The sequence below is a fragment of the Gigantopelta aegis genome, chromosome 10 (genome assembly GCF_016097555.1).
Source record: "Gigantopelta aegis isolate Gae_Host chromosome 10, Gae_host_genome, whole genome shotgun sequence".
Classification (NCBI taxonomy): Eukaryota; Metazoa; Mollusca; class Gastropoda; order Neomphalida; family Peltospiridae; genus Gigantopelta; species Gigantopelta aegis.
This window is the reverse complement of record NC_054708.1, coordinates 54,727,790-54,752,623: the sequence shown is the minus strand read 5'-3', so window position 1 is coordinate 54,752,623 and position 24,834 is coordinate 54,727,790. Positions and strand designations below refer to the sequence as shown.

General features: G+C 37.1%; 1 protein-coding gene across 1 annotated transcript in view; it reads right to left on the bottom strand.

Annotated features, from left to right (window-relative positions):
• LOC121383696 overlaps positions 1-24,834 on the bottom strand; it is a 72,128-nt gene that overhangs the window by 4,905 nt on the left and 42,389 nt on the right. Inside the window, exons 8-10 of the mRNA XM_041513790.1 lie at positions 21,700-21,842; positions 14,085-14,167; positions 6,730-6,877 (exon numbers count right to left, since the gene is read on the bottom strand). Of these exons, the coding sequence (XP_041369724.1) occupies positions 6,730-6,877; positions 14,085-14,167; positions 21,700-21,842 (374 nt within the window). The remainder of the gene's footprint in view (positions 1-6,729; positions 6,878-14,084; positions 14,168-21,699; positions 21,843-24,834) is intronic.

The window sequence follows — 24,834 nt, the reverse complement described above, 5'->3', positions numbered from 1 at the left end:
TCATGTTTCGCGGTTCAAAAACTGTGGGCCAAAATTTGTTTGGACACCATTAGGTTAGACAACATAATTTTTTTCGATGTGTAACGTTTTTGTATAGTTAGCATTATAATCAGTTAAAATAATTGTCTCCTCCAACTGAATTATAATCATAGTAAACTTATACTTCTGCTGACATGTATTAACAGCGATGACAACTATGCGAAGCCTACGATTGACATAAAATCAGTGTTTTCGTGCGAAACTGTCATATGGTATTGAAAGTGAAGTTTTGCCGAAATCCATCAAAATTCAACTGATATATAAATTCTACGAAGGTAAGAGTTTAAGAATCACTTTCCCTCTAATGTAATGGAATTTACTGACTCATTTAATCAGTCTCGATGTATATATTGTCGTTAAGAATCCGTCGTTAAACTGCACACAGTCAGACGAATGGCCAAAATAAAAGTTTTGGCAAGACTTCTGATCATTCCAGCATTCAGTTAATTCAGGCTTAGTGATAGTATTAACAAGCATGCTGGAACATTTGGAAGTCTTAGCTTTTTTCCTTTTCTTTTTGTTTACATGTGTGTTGGCGTGAGTGTGTGTATGTGCTTTTGTGTGTGTGTGTGGGGGTGGGGGGGGGGTGAGTGGGTGGTGAGGGACTAACCTATATCGTTGTGAGCTTTAGGAAGTATTGTCTGGAAAGTTATAAATTAGGCAAATTTTATGTAAGGACCCTGAAATGTTTTGAAGCAAAAAAGAAAAGAAAAAATAATTGCGATTTTTTGCAATCGTAACAGATCTACCGGTTACGGTTTCTCGGCTTGATTCGATTTAAGCCAGTGCATCATGACCAGACCTGTCAACCTTTAGTCAAGAGAAAGCAGGAGGTGCGTGTTAAAAAAGCAGGAGATTTTGTCAAAAAGCAGGACATTTTTTAAATTAACACAATTTAACCCAAAATCGCAAGATTTAAAAAATCCCCATTATTATAACATGCATCATGTGTATTGTTGTCAAGTCTGGCAGTTCAGATTCGTCATAGTTGCATTATGTAATCCAGTGGGAAGACATTTTACAATTCAGAGGTGTTATTAGAACTAAATTGGATAGGTTTTTTTATATGGCAACATTGAATGTCAATACACAGCCTGTAGAATTAGCGGCAACACGCTTCGTAGCCATTACGATGACAACAAACATTATAATAACACGTCATTTTATAAACTCCATGTGCTTTTTTAACGATATAAATAGGCTATCCCACAATTCTCACTTCGGCAAAGGTTAAACAGTCGGGACAATTCGGCCTGTTACATTCTCAAAAACCGAAAGTAGTCAACATTTTCCGAATGAGAAAAAAAGGCAGAGTTACTTCCCTTGTTATTTTGACAAAAGAGGATCGATTTTTTTTTATGCTTACAAAAATGTCATTGAACAGGAGAAATTGTTTCCCGCACAGGCGTTAAGGAGATTTGATCAAATACCAGGAGACTCCCGCGGAATCCGGGAGGTTTGACAGGTCTGATCACGACTAGTATATCAAAGGTTGTGGTATGTGCTATTCTGTCTGTTGGGTGGTGTATATATATATAAGATACCTGGCTACTAATGTAGCAGGTTTGCACTCTAGACTATACATGTCAAAAGTACAAAATGTCTGACATCCAATAGCTGATGATTAATAATCCAATGTACTCTAGTGATGTCTTTAAACAAAACAAACTTTAACTTATCCATTAGTCCCTCTCCACCCCACCCCTCAATTAAAACAACCCAATTTTACCATAATATATATTAAAACAATTCCTCACCTAACAGCAGATCAATTACCAATTTTGGGTAATTTATAATAAATACTGGTAAGACATTTTATTATTCCTTTATTGTTATTCTTAGAATTTTTAACTTAATGGTTTCTGCCAGAGGCTACTGAGGTTAAAGTTATGTACCCTAAAATCTTGGAAATTAATAGATATATTTTTTTAATGTTTAGATAAATGATAGTAAAAGAACTGCTGTTTATGTGCTTGAAATGTAATATCCTAACCTTAATTTCAAAACATTTCAAACCCATAACCACCTATATGAGGCACTTACATCGCTTTTCTTTTTATTACCTACCCTAAATATGATTTTCTTTTGGAGACAGTAGTTTTGTTTTTTATCATTATTTTATACCCCAAATTTTAGCAAAGCATAGGCATTTTTCTTCTTCCACATGCCACATGAAGCTTTGTGCAACTTTCTAATAGAAATCAAATAACATCATCAAAGTTAAAGACATTGTTTACTACTTTTCTTAATTTACTGCTATACTTTTTAATTTTATACTTTGTTTATAGTCACACTGATTTTGTTTACTGTTAAAAAAATGTTTTCCTAAAATTAAATTGAACTTTAAATTAATACAACGATATGTAATTAAGTTACATGTTTGTTTTTATATATTTCAGCAACTGGACCAATGGATGTGGAGTCATTGATTAGATGTCGAAAATTAGATTCTGAAGACAAACTATTAAACAAATTACATTGCATCTTGATATTGAGAACATAATGATAGAAATAATAGAACAGTTTCAACTGATATGTGAAAGAAAAATTGGGGCAGGGGGTGAAATTGTTGCTGAAAATGAAACTTTCAACAATTTCATTTAATACAATATTTTGTAGTTTGTTTGTGTTTGACATATTGCTGCTAAGGAGTAATTTAGACTTCCAAGACTTGGGATTCAGTTTGACACCACCCATCAAATGGTAATCCTTAATTACTCAGATGACTGTACAAGTTTCGAGCATTTGGAGATAGATGCCACAGAAAGATACATTTTTGAATAAATATATTTAACTGTACCATGCAGACAGCATGGGGATTAATATGTAAAGACCCTCTTTGAAAAAAAAAAATGTATGGAAGTATTCTTATAATAAATATTAAAAAAATTGTGCAAACAGCAATCTGTGGTTTAGTTTCATGTTAAACTAGTGTAATATATAATTTGGCTCTTTTCTTAATTTTTTTTTTTTTTTAATTATTAATTAAAAAAAAAAAATTACATACATTTTTTTAATTAAATTTTTATTTTGTATAATTATTATTGTTCTGTAAGCATAGGTTGTCTTATAATATTTAGTACTAATTTTTATCTGCCTATGCCTCTAGAACAGATAAATCTTTGTGAGTACATGTGCTGACAGTATGATAACTAATGGGGGGTGGGGGTGAGATTGGGTTGTGTGAGCCAGAAGCTTTGTTTTGATTTCTAACAGTTGTTGCCACAACACATGAGTTTATTATTTATTTAATCACTGTATTGTACTGGCTTAATTGACAAATATTTTACAGGCTGTCCAGTGATCTTACTTTTTCCTACTTTTTGGTATTTTTCCTACTTTTTCTTCAAAATACCTAGTTTTTCTTACTTTTTTGTTTGAAAATGCTGCGAGTTGCTGTTAAAGTGTGCATATTCCTTGTGTTGTTATAAAAGTAAACAGTTATGAGAATTAGTTTTATTTTTCTTGGCAGCAAGATATACATGTATCTCCCAATTTGTGCACCATATAATCTCAACATATTAAAATTACACCCTCCAAGCCAACATATTTTCCAATGATTAACATGATTATAATGTACAATGTGTATGTATGACATCAGAATCTAAAATACATTATGGAAAACTTAAATTAATCATATTAACTCTGTTTTACTGTGCATCAGCATTCCTATGGAAGTAAATATGTATATTGATTAATATAGTGTACAGTAATTTGAAATAACTGTATAACGTGACCGTTACATAAGATTTACATTATTTTTGATAGAACACAAAATGCATGTACAAATTGAGCACTACATAAAAAGGTGTTTTCTCAATATGAGCATGAATAATGTTGCTACGTACTGTTTCAGTCCTACTTCACAGTATGACAAATATTTTGAAAAGTCACTAGCCACAGGGCTAGTGGGTTTGTGAAAACCACTAGCCCACCAAGATAAAGCACTAGCCCAAATTCCTGATCAATTATAACTGGATTTTTATATATTTTTTGTAACATTATACATTTACGAGTATAACAGTAAAATAAAACAAACATTTAAATCATGTTGTAACTTTCAGTTTTTTGTCGTGTTGTAGGCCTATGTTTGGTTTTTTGTCAAGTGTAATTCATCGTCATTGTTCCGTTTTCGCTTTTGCCCTCCCCCCAGGGAAAAATAATTGAGCAAACTCATGGTTGGTATCTAAACCCACTATCAAAATAATTAAATTTAAATGAGGGTACGACAGTGTGACACATGGTAATAGATGGTTCAGTGTATTCGGTAGTGGGTTATACATTTAGGGCACTACTATTTATGTCGCCAGGAACGGTGATGTCAATTGCTCAAATACAGGGCATATAGAATATAACGGCAACATCTAATCCTTTGTTAATTGATGAACAAAAAAGGTATCATCTTGTATCAGCAGCTGTAATGCATTATCCAGACCGCTACACATAATAGGCCAAGCAGAGTCATTGCATGCGCGGTTACCATTAAAGTAAATTGTTTTAATGATTGCCGATAATCACATGTCAGTGAAGTGTTAAATTAGAAAACAATAGGTAAATAAAACAAACACTAAAATTCAAAGCATGACTGGGGTTTACTTGATTGAGATTAACCTGTCGTCGCGATTGCTGATTTTCAAGTTCTTAGCCTAAAACATATACATGTGCAAGATTAACTACCACGTGATGTGTCCAACCAATCAAAACATGCATGTCATTAGATTTATTTCCTGTGCCAGAAACTTGAAAGGGAAAAGTAAACAATGCATGCTGTAACTGTGGCGATGTAGAGATAGCATGTTACTGCAGTTTGCAGACCTAGTTCAAGTGGATTATTATTATATACTGATTGCCTTGTTGATATTATTTGATGACAAACGTCACAATCATATTTATTAAACAAAATTTCAGCCGAGAGAAAAAGAAAAAACACGATCGAGCGATAAGGAAGAGGGTTGAAAGCAGCGTTTCTCACTAGCGGATTTGTCTAACTCTGTACTTTTGTTCAACGTTTTCCTACTTTTGTCCAACATTTTCTATATTTTCATTCCTAGTTGTGTCCAACTTTTTCAAAAGAGTGTGCTGGACAGCCTGATTTTATAGAGGGGATCGGGCACCCAAACGTACACAGCCCTAATAGGTCTTGTCAGAACGAAGACGGGCCAATATGTTAGTATACATAACTGGAGGCCCAAAGATGTAATCCCCACCAACTCTCCCTCTGGCTATGCCAGTTGTTATTTTTTTTTTTAATTTCGTGTATGGCTTTGGTTTCATAAATAGGGCAAGTGCAGTATATCAACTGGTTCAAGCAGTGTAGCTATGTAAGAATACACCCCCATAAACTTCGCAATCCCACAATCTAAACCACTGCCTGCATAATTTTTGCACAGGTGACTGTATCCTGCTATAGTTTTGTAACCTTTCGTGCATAAAATTATGGTACACTGATAGCATTCCCACACGCCTTGTATTTTAATATTACTGCTCACGGCCCCCCCACCCTTTTTTTCCCCTTTTTTTTAAAACAAAAACATTTAACGTAACCAAAAAATAAAGATGCCACGGTTTTAAACAGGTTGAGGCTGGGTAGTCGCCACACCTTCTATACTCTTGCTCCTCGGCATATCGGGATTCCATTAATATAAAAGTCGAACAACAACAACAACAAAAATTAAGATGGAAAAGAAGAAAACAGAAACAAACAAGACATTTTAATTTATCAGTTCTGACAAGAAAAATTAGCATAGGATGTTTTAAATCTTCTTTTGCTTGCATTCGACGTTTGTCACTTCCGGGTTCTTGTGCTTCAAGTTCGATTTACTGACTTCCCATTTCTTGTGCTTCGAGTTCGATTTACTGAAGTAAAAATGGTTTCGTCGATTTAAATCACGTTGTCATTGTAAATATACCCTGTAGTGAAACACTTGAATGTCTCCTCCTGTCAGCTTTTTAATTAAACAACGATATTTCTAAATACATTAAGGCGAAAACTTAATCGGCAGATCGGTGATTTTGCTATCGACCTATGCGAATTGGCAGCCATTATTGAATGTTTGTCTAACCTTGCATCATGTGTCTCGAGGGGCGTGGTTAACTCATCATACGGAGGGGTCAATTAATTTAGTGAGCAGTGGTGCAGAAATATATATTTAAAAACTAAGAAATATTTTACAGTAAACTCTCTAACATGTATAACTCCATTTTCTTGAACATCAAGTTAACCTCCATTGTTTTAACATCAAGTTAACCTTCATTTTTAACATCAAGTTAACCTACATTTTTTTAACATCAAGTTAAACTACATTTTTTAAACATCAAGTAAAACTACTTTTTTTGTAACTATGTCATCAATTTTAACCAGGTTTTTTTCCACCCAACTAGAAATCTCAAAACAAGAAATGGATCCTGATCGTTTCCCTATGGAAACATGTAAATGTTTGTTTATCTCAAACTCTGACATAAATATAGGCCTGTACACATGTATTAGGGTATTAAAAAAACTTACAATATTTTTTAATAATAATAATTATTATTATATGAAACATTTTGAGTTTGTTTTATACCCTAATGTAGCTATTAACATTTAGGTATTTTCACCATTTAAATTTGTGGTAAATGTGGATGTCTTTCATCTCTTAATTATGTTAAGTTTGGGATGGTAACACTGATTGAAGACAATAACCAGCATACTTTATGTTGGCCTCTGGCTTGGTTGCATTGGTGACGAAGATGATCACTGATGCTGTCCCACTAGGTATCCGTGGTTTGCTCACCGTAAATGTGAAGTTGAATATCTTCTGTACAGGCAATGTGTTCTCTGGTATTTCCAGGATTGGTCCTGTTGAAAGACAAGAAATAGTTGTTTAACAACAGTCTATTTAAAGTATGGCTAGTTGGTGTCTAATTCGTTGTTATTTTGTTGATAGTCAGACCGAGAGGAATCCTACTGATGCCAAATAGCCTAATCCAATCAATGAAGCAGGAAGGCATCTTTCATATGCCCGTTCCAGACAAAACAGAATATAACACGCCATTTGGTCATTGTTTTATCTGGCAATTTCATCTCATCATCTGGTACCACTGTTCAGGGGATAATATTTTAAATCTTAGGTAACATGAAGTCCCTTTGGGTGAGTTTAACATAACTAAGTGATCGGAACCCTCCCGCTAAAGCTAAGGTCCACTTTTTTCTTGTTTTTAATATTGCACAAATAGTTGGCTGTAAATTTTGCGACCCTCCAATAAAACAATATTTGCTTGTCTTTATCATTTAGCAATCCCCTTACCAATGCTGCAGTGTACATGATTCAGAATTTCTAACTAATCTGGCAAAAAAAAAAAAAAAAAAAATATTAACCCATCAGTGACAAAAATTAAATGGGATGCTATTCCATTGGCTGAACATGTTTGAGGTCTACACCTGTACTCTTAACAGTGGATGCAAGTGTTGGCGGTGATTGGTGATGGTACAATTTTTATGAAAGTAATGTGATTCGTTTTTCATAAATATGTTCTTTATTGAAGGAACTGTTCTTAGTTCTGAGGTTCTCATACCTTTTCTCTTACTAAGGTTATAATAGCAGACTTTTGTGTTACTAAGGTTATAATAGCAGACTTTTGTGTTACTAAGGTTATAATAGCAGACTTTTGTGTTACTAAGGTTATAATAGCAGACTTTTCTGTTACTAAGGTTATAATAGCAGACTTTTCTGTTACTAATGTTATTTTTGAGGGCCTCAGGTAATTGTGTTACCCTCACATGGCCGTGAAACCTCAAGCAACTTCATATCCAAAAGACCCCGGCACCATAGTTGAACCCTGGCCAATATTGATTGGGTTTTTTCTTGTCCCAACTAGTACTCCATGAAGTGCACATAAAAGATCCCTGACTACTAATTGAAAAACGTATCGGGTTTCTAAGATATTTCAGAATTATAGTGGACATTAAGCAGGCGATGATTAAAAAACATATCAGGTTTCGTCTAAGATATTTCAGAATTATCGTGGACATTAAGCAGGTGATGATTAATAAATGTAGGGTTTCTGCCAGATACTACAAACAGAACAATTACGTACCCAGAAATCTTGGAAATTAATGGATATGTGTTTGTAATATTTAGGTAAAAGAACTGCTGAATGGGTGTAAAATGCATTCCAATTACAAAACATTTCAAACCAATACCCACCTAATAGGGGCACTAATCATATGTAAGCTAAATTCCACTAGCCCACCAAAATAAAACACTAGCCCACATTTCTTAAAAATTACAATAAACTTTATAAAAGGCTGAAAAACGACATAAGTTTCTGGGAACCTAACCTCTAATGTACTTACTGGTATAAAACTGGGCTGACCTTATTTGTTTTTGGTTTTTTAATGTACATGTGTATCATGTGTGTATCATGTAGGTGAACATTTATCTCAACCTGTAAAGGTGAATGAAAAAAAAAACCAACCTACCATACGCAGTTTTCTTTTCAACCTAATTTTGTCCCGTTTGATCCTAAATAATTGTCCCATTTTACAGCTGCCCCCACCCCACATCCACCAGGTTGGTAAGCAATTTAACTTATCTCTCTAACCATCCGAAACAAAATAATTCAATGTACAATTACACAAGGGTCTGTAACACGGTTATGGATGGTCTTGTGTTCAGTGTATTTGGTAGTTACTTGCATGGTCTTGTGTTCAGTGTATTTGGTAGTTACCTGCATGATCTTGTGTTCAGTCTATTTGGTACATGTAGTTACCTGCATGGTCTTGTGTTCAGTGTATTTGGTAGTTATTTGATTGGTCTTGTGTTCAGTGTATTTGGTAGTTACTTGCATGGTCTTGTGTTCAGTGTATTTGGTAGTTACTTGCATGGCCTTGTGTTCAGTGTATTTGGTAGCTACTTGCATGGTCTTGTGTTCAGAGTATTTGGTAGCTACTTGCATGGTCTTGTGTTCAGTGTATTTGGTAGCTACTTGCATGATCTTGTGTTCAGTGTATTTGGTAGCTACTTGCATGGTCTTGTATTCAGAGTATTTGGTACATGTAGTTACTTGCATGGTCTTGTGTTCAGCGTATTTGGTAGTGACTTGCATGGTCTTGTGTTCAGCGTATTTAGTAGCTACTTGCATGGTCTTGTGTTCAGTGTATTTGGTACATGTAGTTACTTGCATGGTCTTGTGTTCAGTGTATTTAGTAGCTACTTGCATGGTCTTGTGTTCAGTGTATTTGGTAGTTACTTGCATGGTCTTGTGTTCAGTGTATTTGGTAGTTACTTGCATGGTCTGGTGCTCAGTGTATTAGGTAGTTACTTGCATGGTCTGGTGTTCAGTCTATTTGGTAGTTACTTGCATGGTCTGGTGTTCAGTCTATTTGGTAGGTACTTGCATGATCTGGTGTTCAGTCTATTTGGTAGTTCCTTGCTTGGTCTTGTGTTCAGTGTATTTAACTATGCATGGTCTTGTGTTCAGTGTATTTAATAGTTGCTTGCATGGTCTTGTGTTCAGTGTATTCGGTAGCTACTTGCATGATCTTGTGTTCAGAGTATTCAGTAGTTACTTGCACGATCTTGTGTTCAGTGTATTTCGTAGTTACTTGCACGATCTTGTGTTCAGTGTATTTGGTAGCTACTTGCCTGGTCTTGTGTTCAGTGTATTTGGTAGCTACTTGCCTGGTCTTGTGTTCAGTGCACTTGGTAGCTACTTGCATGGTCTTGTGTTCAGTGTATTTGGTAGCTACTTACATGGTCTTGTGTTCAATGTATTTGTTGGTTACTTGCAGGGTCTTGTGTTCAATGTATTTGGTAGCTACTTGCATGGTCTTGTGTTCAATGTATTTGGTAGCTACTTGCATGGTCTTGTGTTCAGTGTATTTGGTAGCTACTTGCATGGTCTTGTGTTCAATGTATTTGTTGGTTACTTGCAGGGTCTTGTGTTCAATGTATTTGGTAGCTACTTGCATGGTCTTGTGTTCAGTGTATTAGGTAGCTACTTGCATGGTCTTGTTCAGTGTATTTCGTAGTTACTTGCATGGTCTTGTGTTCAATGTATTTGGTAGCTACTTGCATGGTCTTGTGTTCAGTGTATTTGGTAGCTACTTGCATGGTCTTGTGTTCAATGTATTTGTTGGTTACTTGCAGGGTCTTGTGTTCCAAAAATTTGGTAGCTACTTGCATGGTCTTGTGTTCAGTGTATTTGGTAGCTACTTGCATGGTCTTGTGTTCAATGTATTTGTTGGTTACTTGCATGGTCTTGTGTTCAATGTAGCTACTTGGTCTTGTGTTCAGTGTATTTGGTAGCTACTTGCATGGTCTTGTGTTCAATGTATTTGTTGGTTACTTGCAGGGTCTTGTGTTCCAAAAATTTGGTAGCTACTTGCATGGTCTTGTGTTCAGTGTATTTGGTAGCTACTTGCATAGTGTTGTCTTCAGTGTATTTGGTAGTTACATGGTCTTGTGTTCAGTGTATTTGGTAGTTACTTGCATGGTCTTGAGTTCAGTGTATTCGGTAGCTACTTGCATGATCTTGTGTTCAGAGTATTCAGTAGTTACTAGCCTGATCTTGTGTTCAGTGTATTTCGTAGTTACTTGCACGATCTTGTGTTCAGTGTATTTCGTAGTTACTTGCACGGTCTTGTGTTCAGTGTATTAGGTAGCTACTTGCATGGTCTTGTGTTCAGTGTATTAGGTAGCTACTTGCATGGTCTTTTGTTCAGTGTATTTGGTAGCTACTTGCATGATATTGTGTTCAGTGTATTTGGTAGCTACTTGCATGGTCTTGTTCAGTGTATTTCGTAGCTACTTGCATGGTCTTGTGTTCAGTGTATTTGGTAGTTACTTGCATGGTCTTGTTCAGTATATTTGGTAGTTACTTGCATGGTCTTGTTCAGTGTATTTGGTAGCTACTTGCATGATCTTGTGTTCAGTGTATTTGGTAGTTACTTGCATGGTCTTGTGTTCAGTGTATTAGGTAGCTACTTGCATGGTCTTGTTCAGTGTATTTGGTAGCTACTTGCATGATCTTGTGTTCAGTGTATTTGGTAGCTACTTGCATGATCTTGTGTTCAGTGTATTTGGTAGTTACTTGCATGGTCTTGTGTTCAGTGTATTTGGTAGCTACTTGCATGGTCTTGTGTTCAGTGTATTTGGTAGCTACTTGCATGGTCTTGTGTTCAGTGTATTTGGTAGCTACTTGCATGATCTTGTGTTCAGTGTATTTGGTAGCTACTTGCATGGTCTTGTGTTCAGTGTATTTGGTACATGTAGTTACTTGCATGGTCTTGTGTTCAGTGTATTTGGTAGCTACTTGCATGGTCTTGTGTTCAGTGTATTTGGTAGTTACTTGCATGGTCTTGTGTTCAGTGTACTTGGTAGTTACTTGTATGGTCTTGTGTTCAGTGTATTTTGTACATGTAGTTACCTGCATGGTCTAGTGTTCAGTGTACTTGGTAGTTACTTGCATGGTCTTGTGTCGAGTGTATTTGGTAGTTACTTGCATGGTCTTGTGTTCAGTGTATTTGGTAGTTACTTGCATGGTCTTGTGTTCAGTGTATTTGGTAGCTAGTTGCATGGTCTTGTGTTCAGTGTATTTGGTAGCTACTTGCATGGTCTTATGTTCAGTGTATTTGGTAGCTATTTGCATGGTCTTGTGTTCAGTGTATTTGGTAGTTACTTACATAGTCTTATGTTCAGTTCTTTTGGTAGTTACTTGCATGGTCTTGTGTTCAGTTCATTTGGTAGTTACTTGCATGGTCTTGTGTTCAGTATATTTGGTAGTTACTTGCATGGTCTTGTGTACAGTATATTTGGTAGCTATACTTGCATGGTCTTGTATAGTCAATTGTCATCAGGAACTGTGATGTTATTTGCTAAAATAGCCTACAGTGCAATATATCCCGTGTCAGACAAATATCAGCATATATATACACACACATATACATATACATATACATATATATATATATACATACTGTGTCAAAAAAGAAACATATAGGTGATAGGGAAAGAAGAAAAGTGTTTGATTTTACAAAATATTGTTTTTTTTGTACAATGTTGCTGGATGACCATGTTCCTGGAATGGGACAGCGTGCCCAAATGAACCCTAAAATAAATTTTAACACATGTTGTGCGACAATCACAGGAACTCGGCGTGAAATGGTCAGATTTTGGCGAATGCACGTGAAACTCGGGGAAAAGATTGGGGTAGTGATGAGTATTTAAAGTTGCAATGCTTGCAGTGATGCCTCATTTCCTTTTCGACGTAGACAAGTTACAAGATGCAAAGACATAAGTCTGCTGAATCGAAACATTGCAATAGGCCACCTCCAGTTAGGTGAATCACAGTCAGTGGTCGCACGCCACATGAACGTCCATCAGAACACAATTTCATGTCTCTGGGACAGGTACTAGCAGTTTCAATCAGCTGAAGACCGGCCCAGAAGTGGAAGACCTTGCATAACAACTGCAGCACAAGATTGCTACATCCGGGTTCTGCACTTGCATCATCGAACTGCCACAGCAACGAACACTGTTGGATGCATACCTGGTTTGAGAAGGGTGTCTGCACAAACCATTAGGAACCGACTTCGAGAAGTTGATTTACAGGCTAAGAGACTGTATGTTGGCCCCGTCCTGCGACATCAACATCAACATTTACGTGTTCGCTGGTGAACGAATGTACAGGGGTGGAACTTGGGAAACTGGTGGCGAGTATGGTTCAGCGATGAGTCACGTTTACTTCTACAGCGACGTGATGGATGATGTGTTTACAGACGCCGCCATGAATGTTTTGCCAACAACTGCATCACCCAAGTTGACAGATTCGGTGGAGGGAGTGTCATGATGTGGGAGCTAACTCATACACCGGCAGAAGTGAACTTGTGTTCGTACAAGGCAACCTGACAGCTGTACGTTACTGGGATGAAATTCTTCGTCGTCACATGCTTCCCATTTTGGATTGACAGAGAAAACTCTTTCAGCAGGACAATGCCAGGTCGCATATGGCATGTTTAACATTTCCTACAGAATGAGAACATTAATGTGCTGCCATGGCCATCAAGATTGACAGATCTCAACCCCACTGAACATTTATAGGATGAACTGGACAGATGTGTACGCCAGCGTGACCCGTTGCCCCAGATGCTTTCGCAACTGTCACATGCACTGCAGGAAGAATGGGCTAGGATTCCACGTGCCCAGATTCAGAGACTCATTCAGTCTATGCCAAGGAGATGTCGTACAGTGATTGATGCTGCTGGTGGCCACACAAGCAGGGTTTCTGCCAGAGGGTAAAACGGGTATGGTGCCATACCTAAATATTTTGGCAGATTATATTTTTTTATGTTAACTTTTTGACAAAATTATATTTCTCTTATCATTACTGTATGATTTTCTTAGCCCTAACCCCAAACTTAACACATTTTCTTTTGGGGGGAGGTCCCCCATACCTCCTGGTGAGTCTGGTTGCCATACCCACTGACAAGGTACTGATTTCAGCACCCTTATGCGATGCTGTTTGGTGACGAAAACGCCTCCACTGCCGTCAGTCCATAGCAAGAACATTGTCACATACTCATGTCAAATTGTACTGTGATACAATCATAAATAACAAAATTATACCACAAAGAGTTTCTTTTTTGACAGAGTATACATATATATATGAGTACATTTCAACTCGTTATTTTTTTCCCCCTAGTCTTCCAGTTACTGTTAATATTGTCTAGCCATATATAAACCCTACAAATGTTCATTGTGGTTCTTGGGGAAAACATTGGGCATTGTGTTGTATTATAACTACATGTAAAAGCTACATGCTGAATATAAAGATTATGGTTTACAAATGTAACAATCCTTGTATATAGATTATGTCTGGTATAACCTTGTACTCTGGACTTCTAGTGTTTTGGGTGTAGATCATATAAACATGGCATTTTCCTTGGTGATACAATTTGATATAGTGACTAGATGATTTGTCACTAAAAATAAAAATAAAACAAATTAAAAACAATTCCTATTTACAAGCTGTAGCAAATAACAAAATATAACAATGTTAAATACCATTGTGTGGAAACATATTCTGTCGTGACCCAAATTGACACACGTTTTGAGATGAGTTTACTGGCTTACACTTCCACTCATAACTGAAATGGGAAACAAAAGACCTATATCAGCCAAGATACATGTACATCGGCTATTTAATTTAAATTTTCCCAATGACAGTCACCCTTTGCACCATTATTTTTTGCTATATACACAATAAATATAACAGATTGGAGATTTTTATTACAATACAATTTAATAAAGATACACTTTAATATTTTCAATCATGGCACATTATTAATACACAGTATATATAAAAAATCCATAAAGATTACATTATTAAAAAAAAAAAAATCCATCCCAATTATTAATAAAGTGACTTTTTGTAAAAGGCTTGGGCAAAACACACTGATCCAGTTGATTTGTATCGCATCAGACCTGTGACATAGCATGCGGCAGATTCCACTCATGCAGTTAGTAGATCAACTGCAGATAATGATTTTAAAAAAAAGAGAAGAAAAAAAAGCTGATTGTTAATGAATGCTAGTTTGGACATTTGTCAACCTATTCTAATGGTACCTCAATTGGAGACAAAGAAGCATACAATCTGTTAGGGGTACTTCCCTATCAATTTGAGTGGGAATACAACGATGATCTGGCGAGCCAAATGACTACAGTGCTGTCATACTTAACAAAATGTGTATCTCACCAATGAAGCAGTGCATAATCTATGATACACTACAAATTGTTTTTTTTATGTCTGTAGTAAATAAACATTTTAAAATTGTGCATACATGTAGATGTAGGCAGCCCGGCACTTGTATCCAAAATGATTGTGAACTGGACTGAATGTCAAGTAAGGTGTTAAAACTTTCGTTTTGTTTACATTTTTCTGTGTTTTCCTTTTCAGTTTAAATAAAAATACACCCCCACCCCCAACAATTTTTTTTTTTTAAATAAATAAATATATATACCGTTTACTATAATTTAAAAAATGCGGAAAAGATGTACATTTGAAAACTATATCCAAAAGAATATTTCATCCATGCAATTAAATTCACTGGAATAAAATTTTCGCATTTACAAAAATACGTTCCAAATATGTGAAAAGGTCAGATCAGGTCAGGTCTAAAAGGCTGTGCACAATAACGCTTTCATAGTATGTCGCATAGCACAACATGGGTTCACGTGACTTAGCTCGAGATGTCGAGGGGTATAATGCTTTCATAGTATGCTACATAGTGCATCACGGGTTCACGTGACTTAGCTCGAGATGTTGAGGGGTATAATGCTTTCATAGTATGCCGCATAGCGCATCACGGGTTCACGTGACTTAGCTTGAGATGTAGAGGGGTATTTTGGCAAGCGATGGGGAAAACGCAACTTTTATAGAAATTAAAAATGTCTAAACTTCTAAAATATCTCCTTATTAGTTTGTGCAGACTGCCTCAGAATCATAATACCAAATTTGGGAAATATCCAATTAAAACTTTAGGAAACGATAACACTTTTAAATGTTCATTTTTAAAAATAATTTTAAAATTCAATTCATAAATATATTTATCTTTTTTGAAAATTTTCAAAACCCCTCTCTAATCCAATCAAAACAGACATCTGGGCAATTCCATGCTATGAAGAACATACATACATACATACATACATACATATATATATATATATACATACACATATATATGTGTGTGTGTGTGTATATATATATCTATATCTATCTATCTATCTATCTATCTATGTGTGTGTATACATATATATATGTATGTATGTGCGTGCGTGTGTGTGCATGTGTGCGTGCGTGCATGTGTATATACACACAGACATATATACTGAACAAAAAAAGAAACTTCCGATTTGTACATATAGTATTTGTTGTGTTAAAGAATTCATTGTGTAATGAAATTATATAGGTAGTATTAGCCTTGAGCTGTATTATCAGGATTCATGAATTTTATCGATTATTTTTACTGTTAATCGTCGACAACGTGAAATTCAATTTGCACATGCATGCATGGTTCAACATGTCCCGTGTAGTATTCGGTCAAATTTTTTACTTGTCTTACTGACATTGTTGTCAAGTGAACGAAAATGCTTCAAAATTTGTAAAAAAATTAACGTTTTTTACATTGTAGCATTTTTAGTATGCCAAGAATACCCAATAATTTACGCGAACGGGCGATTGGCATGCTTGATGCTGGCATGTTGACAGAAGACGTTGCAAGGCATGTTGGGAGTTCTAGTCAAGCGATACGAAATCTTTTCGAACGACAGGAAGCACCAACGACTTGCCACCTTGTGGACGTCCGCGTGTTACAACACGTGGTCAAGACAGCTATATCATGAACACGCATTTGCGCAATCGATTCCAAACTGCCACTGCTACTGCTGCTAACACACCTGGGCTTCACAATAACCGAATCAGTGGGCAAACTGTTCGTAATCGTCTGCGGGAGAACGGTTTACATGCACGACGTCCTTACATTGGATGCGTTTTCATCGTCTAAATTGTCTTAATTGGGCACGTGTACACACTCGTTGGATACGGCGACGCTGGAATACCGTTCTTTTTTCGGATGAATCCCGATTTTCTTTACGTGGTGATGGCAGGGTGCGCGTCTACCGTTGGAGAAATGAACGCTATGCTGACTGTTGTGTTCTGGGGGTTCTGCCATGGTCTGGGCAGCCATTGCCCATGGTTATTGTTCACCACTAGTCGTCATTAATGGCAATTTAAATGCTCAACGTTACCGCGATGACATTCTCGCTCATCACGTCATTCCTCTGTTCCATAACAACGCCAACATCTCGATTTTTCAGCATGATAATGCCACCTCTCATACAGCTAGAGACACTGTAAATGTTCTTAGGACAAATAACATTGATTTCATTGATGACTGGCCCACTAAAAGTCCTGATCTCAACCCCATCGAGCATGCCTGGGATAGTCTGGACAGACGATTGAGGCGTTGTCCCAACCCACCCGCTAACGTCAACGAACTTCGTCAAGCGCTCATTCAGGAATGGAACAATATTCCACAGCCAGAAATCAACACTTTAGTCAATTCTATGCGCCTGCCATGCACTGCAGTGGTCAATTCAAGAGGTGGTCATACCAGTTATTAAGTGGGTGTTTTTATTTTTAACCCCTACCACACTTGGTCAAAATTTCTCCCAGTTTCTGTTAACCTATGGCCATGATTTTTGCACCAAACGATGCATCATGGAACAATTATTCCCCCGGTTTGTTTTCATCAAGTTATGTTCAAGCAAAGTTAGCGGAAGTTTCTTATTTTGTTCAGTATATATATGTATATGTATGTATGTATGTATGTATGTTTGTACACACACACAGACATATACATACATACATATACTACTCAAAAGAATTTAAGGGTCAGACGATATTTTCAACATTATTTTCTGAATGTCAATTATATTAGCTAGACCATAATGTCACACATGGTATTGTTCCATTTTGACGAAAGTGGGTCTAAGCAACCCATAAATGAATTAACATTCACTGTCGACTAGTTCTAATGGCGAAAACATACTTACATTTGCACGTAAATTAGGGCGAAAGCGAAAGGTCTGCTAAGTGCCCATAACCTGCTTTTTCACAAAGCGCTTCATTTGCACGCTTTGCACGTGTATTCCATGTTCCCAATGCTGAATTTCCGTATAATTGGAGCTTGCGTTCGTGTACGGTGCACACTCCAAATTCGATAATGGTACGACTTCAACTGACTATCGAAGATTGAGGAAGGGCTATTGCTTGGCTTCAGGATGGCAATACGCAAAGAAATGTTGCTCTGAGACTTGGTGTCAGGAGTGTCGTTGGCCGACTGTGGCAACGGTACCAAGCAACGAATTCTGTTCGAAATCGTCCACGTTCGGGAAGACCCCGAAGCACTACAAATAGAGAGGACCGCTACATCACCAATATGGCTCTACGTAAATGCACAACCACTGCACGCCGATTACGTGACAATCTGCGGACTGCGACTGGAACTCGAGTGTCTGATCAAACCATACGCAATCGTCTGAGAGCCAATAATCTACGCTGCCGTCGCCAGGCTGTTCGACCACCACTCCTACCATGTCACAGAACGGCCAGACGTCACTGGTGCACACTTCATCTGCAGTGGCAACGTGTTCAGTGGGGTCGAGTGATGTTCACTGATGAGTCCAGGTTTAGTCTCCAGTTCAACGACGGTCGGGTTCGTGTCTACAGACGTCCTGGGGAGCGCTTCGCTGACATTAACGTTAGACAACGTCACCGGTTCGGTGGTGGCAGCGTCATGGTGTGGGGCGGCATCTCTATCCACCACAGGACGCCCCTCTATGTGGTGGATGGCAATCTGAATGGAATCCGCTATCTGAATGAGATTATCCGGCCGTTGGTTCTCCCAGGCCTTCAGCAGATTGGCGGCGGGGCAGTTCTGCAGGATGACAATGCCAGACCCCACTGCGCCAGGGTGGTAACGGACTTTCTCAGACAACAAGGTATCGCCAGTATGGATTGGCCAGCATATTCACCTGACTTGGCCCCAATAGAGCACGCCTGGGACGAATTAGGCAGGAGAGTTAGGGATAACCATGCCCCTCCGGCCAACCTTCATGATCTGGGTCAACTTCTTATGGCAGAGTGGCAGGCCATTCCCCAAGAGTTCTTCAGACGTCTGATCAACAGCATGAGGCAACGATGTGTCGAGTGTATTCGCGCCAGGGGTGGATTCACACACTATTAAACGAATGTTCTAATGTGTAAAATCCATGTTTGACAACCTTCAACTTTGACAGCATGTCATGTCACTTTCTTGTATACAGTGACGTTTATTTGTGTGTTTTTTGTAAATGTGGAACAATAAATAAAAATGTTGGTGTAGCTTACATCATCAATCTAATACACTCTGAAACTTATTTGGTTATAAATTTTTTACCCTTAAATTCTTTTGAGTAGTATACATACATACATACATACATATATATATATATACAGTCAAACTTTGATCACTCCACCGTTGATGTCTCGAAAATGTCGATCTCTCGATCTGAAGCGACGGTCCTGGCCGAGTTGCTATACAAACTACGACCTTCGAAAACTCAAACTTCGAAAACTTGATAATCTCGATCACTCGACCTAATTCTTTGGTCCCGCCATAAAGATATAATAGAGTATGCACCTCTAAAACTCAACGCGTGTGGATTGATCAAACTGTTGTTGCCGATAGTATTTTAAAGACGAATATATTGTCAATCATACCAAACAAGCAAAGCGTGCCTGTCTCAGGTGGTCTTGGCTGTCGACGATTAGGGTGATAATTACAGAATAACAGATCGCCGACTAAGTGGAACAAAATGATCCAATGTTTGGTAGTCGGTGTTCGTCCATGGTGGAGAGTCTCGCTACATAATACTTAATTACAGACACAGTCCGGTTAACTTCAAAGAGCATTTGTAATAATTGTTTGCACTGTTTGTTTTTGCTCTCAAAGGCGTGAATCGTGTCAAACTTTAGCTTTTCTATTTATGATCAGTTAATGTTTATCAATTACCAGTCATTTAGTTATGATCGAGCAATCTCAAGAAGTACCAGGTAATGTGGGGTTTGCCAGATCGGTTTTAAAAAGTTCTACTTTCTTGTCATCCAAACATAGGACCCAGAAATGGAGGGTGGATGACCAGACTGGAGTAAGAAAGTAGAGGTGCGAAGCGTAAATAATGTTGTGTAAAACAAATGTACACAATGTACTTATAGTGTTCAGTGTTTTATTTGTTAATTATGTTCCGCCATGTTTTGACATCTATAAAATACGTCAACGTTACTTTTTGTTATTTATAGATGTATGTTAATGCCTTCTTTTTCCGTTTATTTTTTCCTGTCAATAAATACATGTAGCCTATATACCCAAGCATATATTTCAAATTCATCTGGGTGATCCTTTTTGTTTTATTTACTTACTTTTACTATATACGCAAAATGAATGTATGACAGGCGTCGAAGATGCCAACAGCTTGGGTGGGATGAGATGGGGTGGTGTGGGGTGAGGTGACCGATTTCGCCTTTCAACTGGGGATGCATAGTTTTTAGAGTTCATAGGTAGGCAGCAAAACGCACGCTTCTTACAATATTAAGCGAAATAAACCAGCTGCAGTGCTGCAACCAGCTGCAATGCAGTTTCAAATTTGAACTCTAATATATTAATTTCGAAAATTCGAACTCCCTGAAACTCGAACTATTTTCTCGCCCTCTTCAAGATCGAGTTATCGAAGTTTGACTGTATATATATATATATATATATATATATATATATATAAATACACACACACACATACATTCATTTATACATACATACATACATACATACATACATACTTAAAAAATCCTCAAATCAATTATTTAACAAAATTAAAAGTAAAAGTGTTTTAGAAACAACAAACTTTTTTTATGTATAATGCCCATGAAGTGTATTTGAAAGTGGGGAAGAGGGTACTGTCAGTTTGAACGTTGTAGACATGACAACATTGCCAATATTTGTACACTATCTTTGCTGCCATGAAGTGTATATGAAAGTGGGGAAGAGGGTACTGTCAGTTTGAATGTTGTAGACATGGCAACATTGCCAATATTTGAACACTATCTTTGCTGCCATGAAGTGTATATGAAAGTGGGGAAGAGGGTACTGTCAGTTTGAACGTTGTAGACATGACAACATTGCCAATATTTGTACACTATCTTTGCTGCCATGAAGTGTATATGAAAGTGGGGAAGAGGGTACTGTCAGTTTGAACGTTGTAGACATGACAACATTGCCAATATTTGAACACTATCTTTGCTGCCATGAAGTGTATATGAAAGTGGGGAAGAGGGTACTGTCAGTTTGAATGTTGTAGACATGGCAACATTGCCAATATTTGAACACTATCTTTGCTGCCATGAAGTGTATATGAAAGTGGGGAAGAGGGTACATACTGTCAGTTTGAATGTTGTAGACATGGCAACATTGCCAATATTTGTACACTATCTTTGCTGCCATGAAGTGTATATGAAAGTGGGGAAGAGGGTACTGTCAGTTTGAACGTTGTAGACATGGCAACACTGCCAATATTTGTACACTATCTTTGCTGCCATCAACTGATAATTCTGTATGTATATGGATTTCTGTACCGGACTGCATTATAAAATATATTGTTTAATTGTTGTCATTAATAAATGATCTTTACAACAGTCAGGTTGTTAATTTTATATCATTATTAGAAGCTTAATGGCACCAAACAAGCTGCAGTCCCTGAACATTGGCTGGGCTGACATTAATGACATTAATGATCAACATTATGGAGTAAGTGTTTTAAAATGAATCTCTAACTATGAACTCACAATACTAAAGATATGAGGGGTACCTAGAATATTAAACACTAGGAAGGCTTATATGTGTGCAGTTATACTGAACAGATTTGACTATTGTAAATAAACTTGCACAATAATATTTTATAATTCCTGAAACATGCAATATGCCTTAGGACAACATACTTAAATAATTACAATGTGTAAACCTATTATGTTTTAATTGTGGAAGCAAAGGTTTTCACCTTTTCTGTTCATTCTGCAACGTGTACACACCTGAGACCTGAATTATCATCAGTGTTTGGATCCTTGCTGTCTGAAGCATCAAGTCGTACCCAACGAGTATTTAGAACAACCTGATGCAGTCCAGGTGGCTTAATAACCAACTCCAATGGAACTAATTTAATCCTGAAATATCCCTAAAGAAAACGTTAACAAACAATAATGATTTATGGAATTATTAATTTTAATTTTAACTTACTTTCGTGCTCATATCCAATTAAGATTCAAGCACACACCTCGACTATTTGGGCTATCTGACTTGGACAGAGCTTACTTGATAGTTGTTAGTGGTTCAGCACTCAATTGTTATGGTCGTCTGTGACAACCTAATATTAAGTCAGGCAACTTAATTCTATGATACTAAATGCCCGTTGGACGACTGACTGTTTTTTACACCAAACGGCGAGTTATGTCCCATAATAATGTGCAGTTTCCTTGCCCACAATCGCTTTTAAACTGTTGTTATCTAAAGCTTCGGTCAATCAGTCGAAATCACGTGGGTTTGTTTGCCACTTGGAACACTCCGGCCAATTCTGTGAGACATCGGGGAAAATCGTAATCGGTTGAAGTATTCCGAATAGGAAACATTCCAGTGCGTTCGATTGGAAAATAGCTGATGTGTTGCCAAATCACAACAATCTTAAGCAATTAGGCCCTGTGTGTACATGTGTAACTACAAACATTTAAAAACATTATTAAAAAGTAATGTATTTTATTGTCAGACAGTACATATTACATTTTACATTGACAACATATTAATTCCCAACCTGTTGGTTGCTGTTTTATTGGAATATAAATATAACTGTATTTTCAAAACACGGATGAAATCAGGGCAAACAAATTTTTGGAGGGGCAACCTCAATGTGAACCCATACTTGCCCTCTGGGCAAGCGACGAAAATCCTTAAAATTGAGCACTGGTGGTTGCTGAGTGAAACATTGGTGTATAGTGACTTTAACCTTACACCTACCCGTACTGGGATGCGAACCCAGTGCCAATCAATCTCATATCTAATGGCTAGCCTACATTCACCCAGTTAATGAGGTATCACGTATAAATACATACCTTTATTGTTTCTCATGAATTAATTTCAGGTTTCAACAAAGACCAGGACAATGAGAAACACACTGAATATGCTAAAATCCAACAGATACCGAGGAACGAGAAACACGATGGATATGCTAAAATCCGACATACCGAGGAATGAGAAACACGCTGAATATGCTAAAATCCAATAGATACCGAGCAACGAGAAACACGCTGGATATGCTAAAATCCGACAGATACCGAGGAACGAGAAACACGCTGGATATGCTAAAATCTGATAGATACCGAGGAACGAGAAACACGCTGGATATGCTAAAATCCAACAGATACCGAGGAATGAGAAACACGATGGATATGCTAAAATCCGACATACCGAGGAATGAGAAACATGCTGAATATGCTAAAATCCAATAGATACCGAGCAACGAGAAACACGCTGGATATGCTAAAATCCGACAGATACCGAGGAACGAGAAACACACTGGATATGCTAAAATCTGATAGATACCGAGGAACGAGAAACACGCTGGATATGCTAAAATCTGATAGATACCGAGGAGATCCTGGATTTTGTGCCGTTGTTAAGATGTTTCCAACTAAGAGTCCTTAATTACATATTAAATGCAATGTCTTCCGCAAGTAAAAAAGCAAGTTATAGGTAGTAGATTACTCAGCAAATAGAATTAAAGTTAAAGTTTGTTTTGTTTAATGACACCACCAGAGCACATTGATTTATAAATCATCGGCTGTTGGATGTCAAACATTTGGAAATTCTGACAAATGGTCTCAGAAAGGAAACCAGTTACATTTTTTCACTAGTAATTATAGGTAATTAAACAAGCTTCCGTTTCGTATCATGTTTATGTCCAAGTGAAATAATAACTGTCATGAGCTTTAGCGAGTGACAATCAAGCTTCCATTTCATATCATGTTTATGTCCAAGTGAAATAACTTCCAACTGTCATAAGCTTTAGCGAGTGACAATCAAGCTTCCATTTCGTATCATGTTTATGTCCAAGTGAAATAACTTCCACCTGTCATGAGCATTAGCGAGTGACAATCAAGCTTCCATTTCGTATCATGTTTATGTCCAAGTGAAATAACTTCCAACTGTCATGAGCGTTAGCGAGTGACAATCAAACTTATTTCACGAGACTATGGATCTCTTTCACCTTCAGCTCAGTAAGTTGTAATATTTGGATATCAGTGTCTTATTAATATGTACAGCAATATTTAGTCAAATAGTTTTGCATGAACTACTATTCCAGGGTTTGGACTTAACGATGGCACTGGCGGCAATTGCCGCAGTTGCAATATGATTTGCTGTCAGTCAGGTGCTTCACCTATGGGAGATTTGTGCCGACTGATGCAAATTATTAACGTCGGTTGAAAGGACTATTTTTAGTTTTTATATTTGTTGCAAAAGTTACCAGTTTAAAATTACTGTAGGCATACTAAACATTTCCATCATTGAGCATTTTACCTATGGCAAAAACATTTCAAAATTCTTAAAATTCGAGCCCTACTATTCTGGAATCAGATTCCCCGTGCTTGGTCTTTGGTTATTCTACATTCAACTCAGTTGGAGCCCTGCTATTCTGGAATCAGATTCCCCGTGCTTGGTCTTTGGCCATTCTACATTCGACCCTGCTATTCTGGAATCAGATTCCCCGTGCTTGGTCTTTGGTTGTTCTATATATTCAACTCAAGGATTGTACCTGATTGTACTATATATTACAGTTTGTCAATTTTGGGCCTTATTTTTTGTGACCATAAAATTACAACATAGAAATTCAAGAAGGATTTCAAGTAGCAACCGATGAGCATCTGCATGATAGACAGTGCACCAATGATTGTAGTTAATGCGATTATAAACATGTACCTATAAAACCATGGCAACATGTACCAATACCAATACAGATAACAATTCCAGTGTTCATCAAGCACTGCCCTTGTAAACACTGGAAATCATTAATCAAATTTTGAAATCAGCATTGTGGTTAATATTAAATTTCGTGAAGTAATTCGAGAAACAGCAATAAGAACATACATCGTACAAATTTTTATTTTAATTAGTCTTTG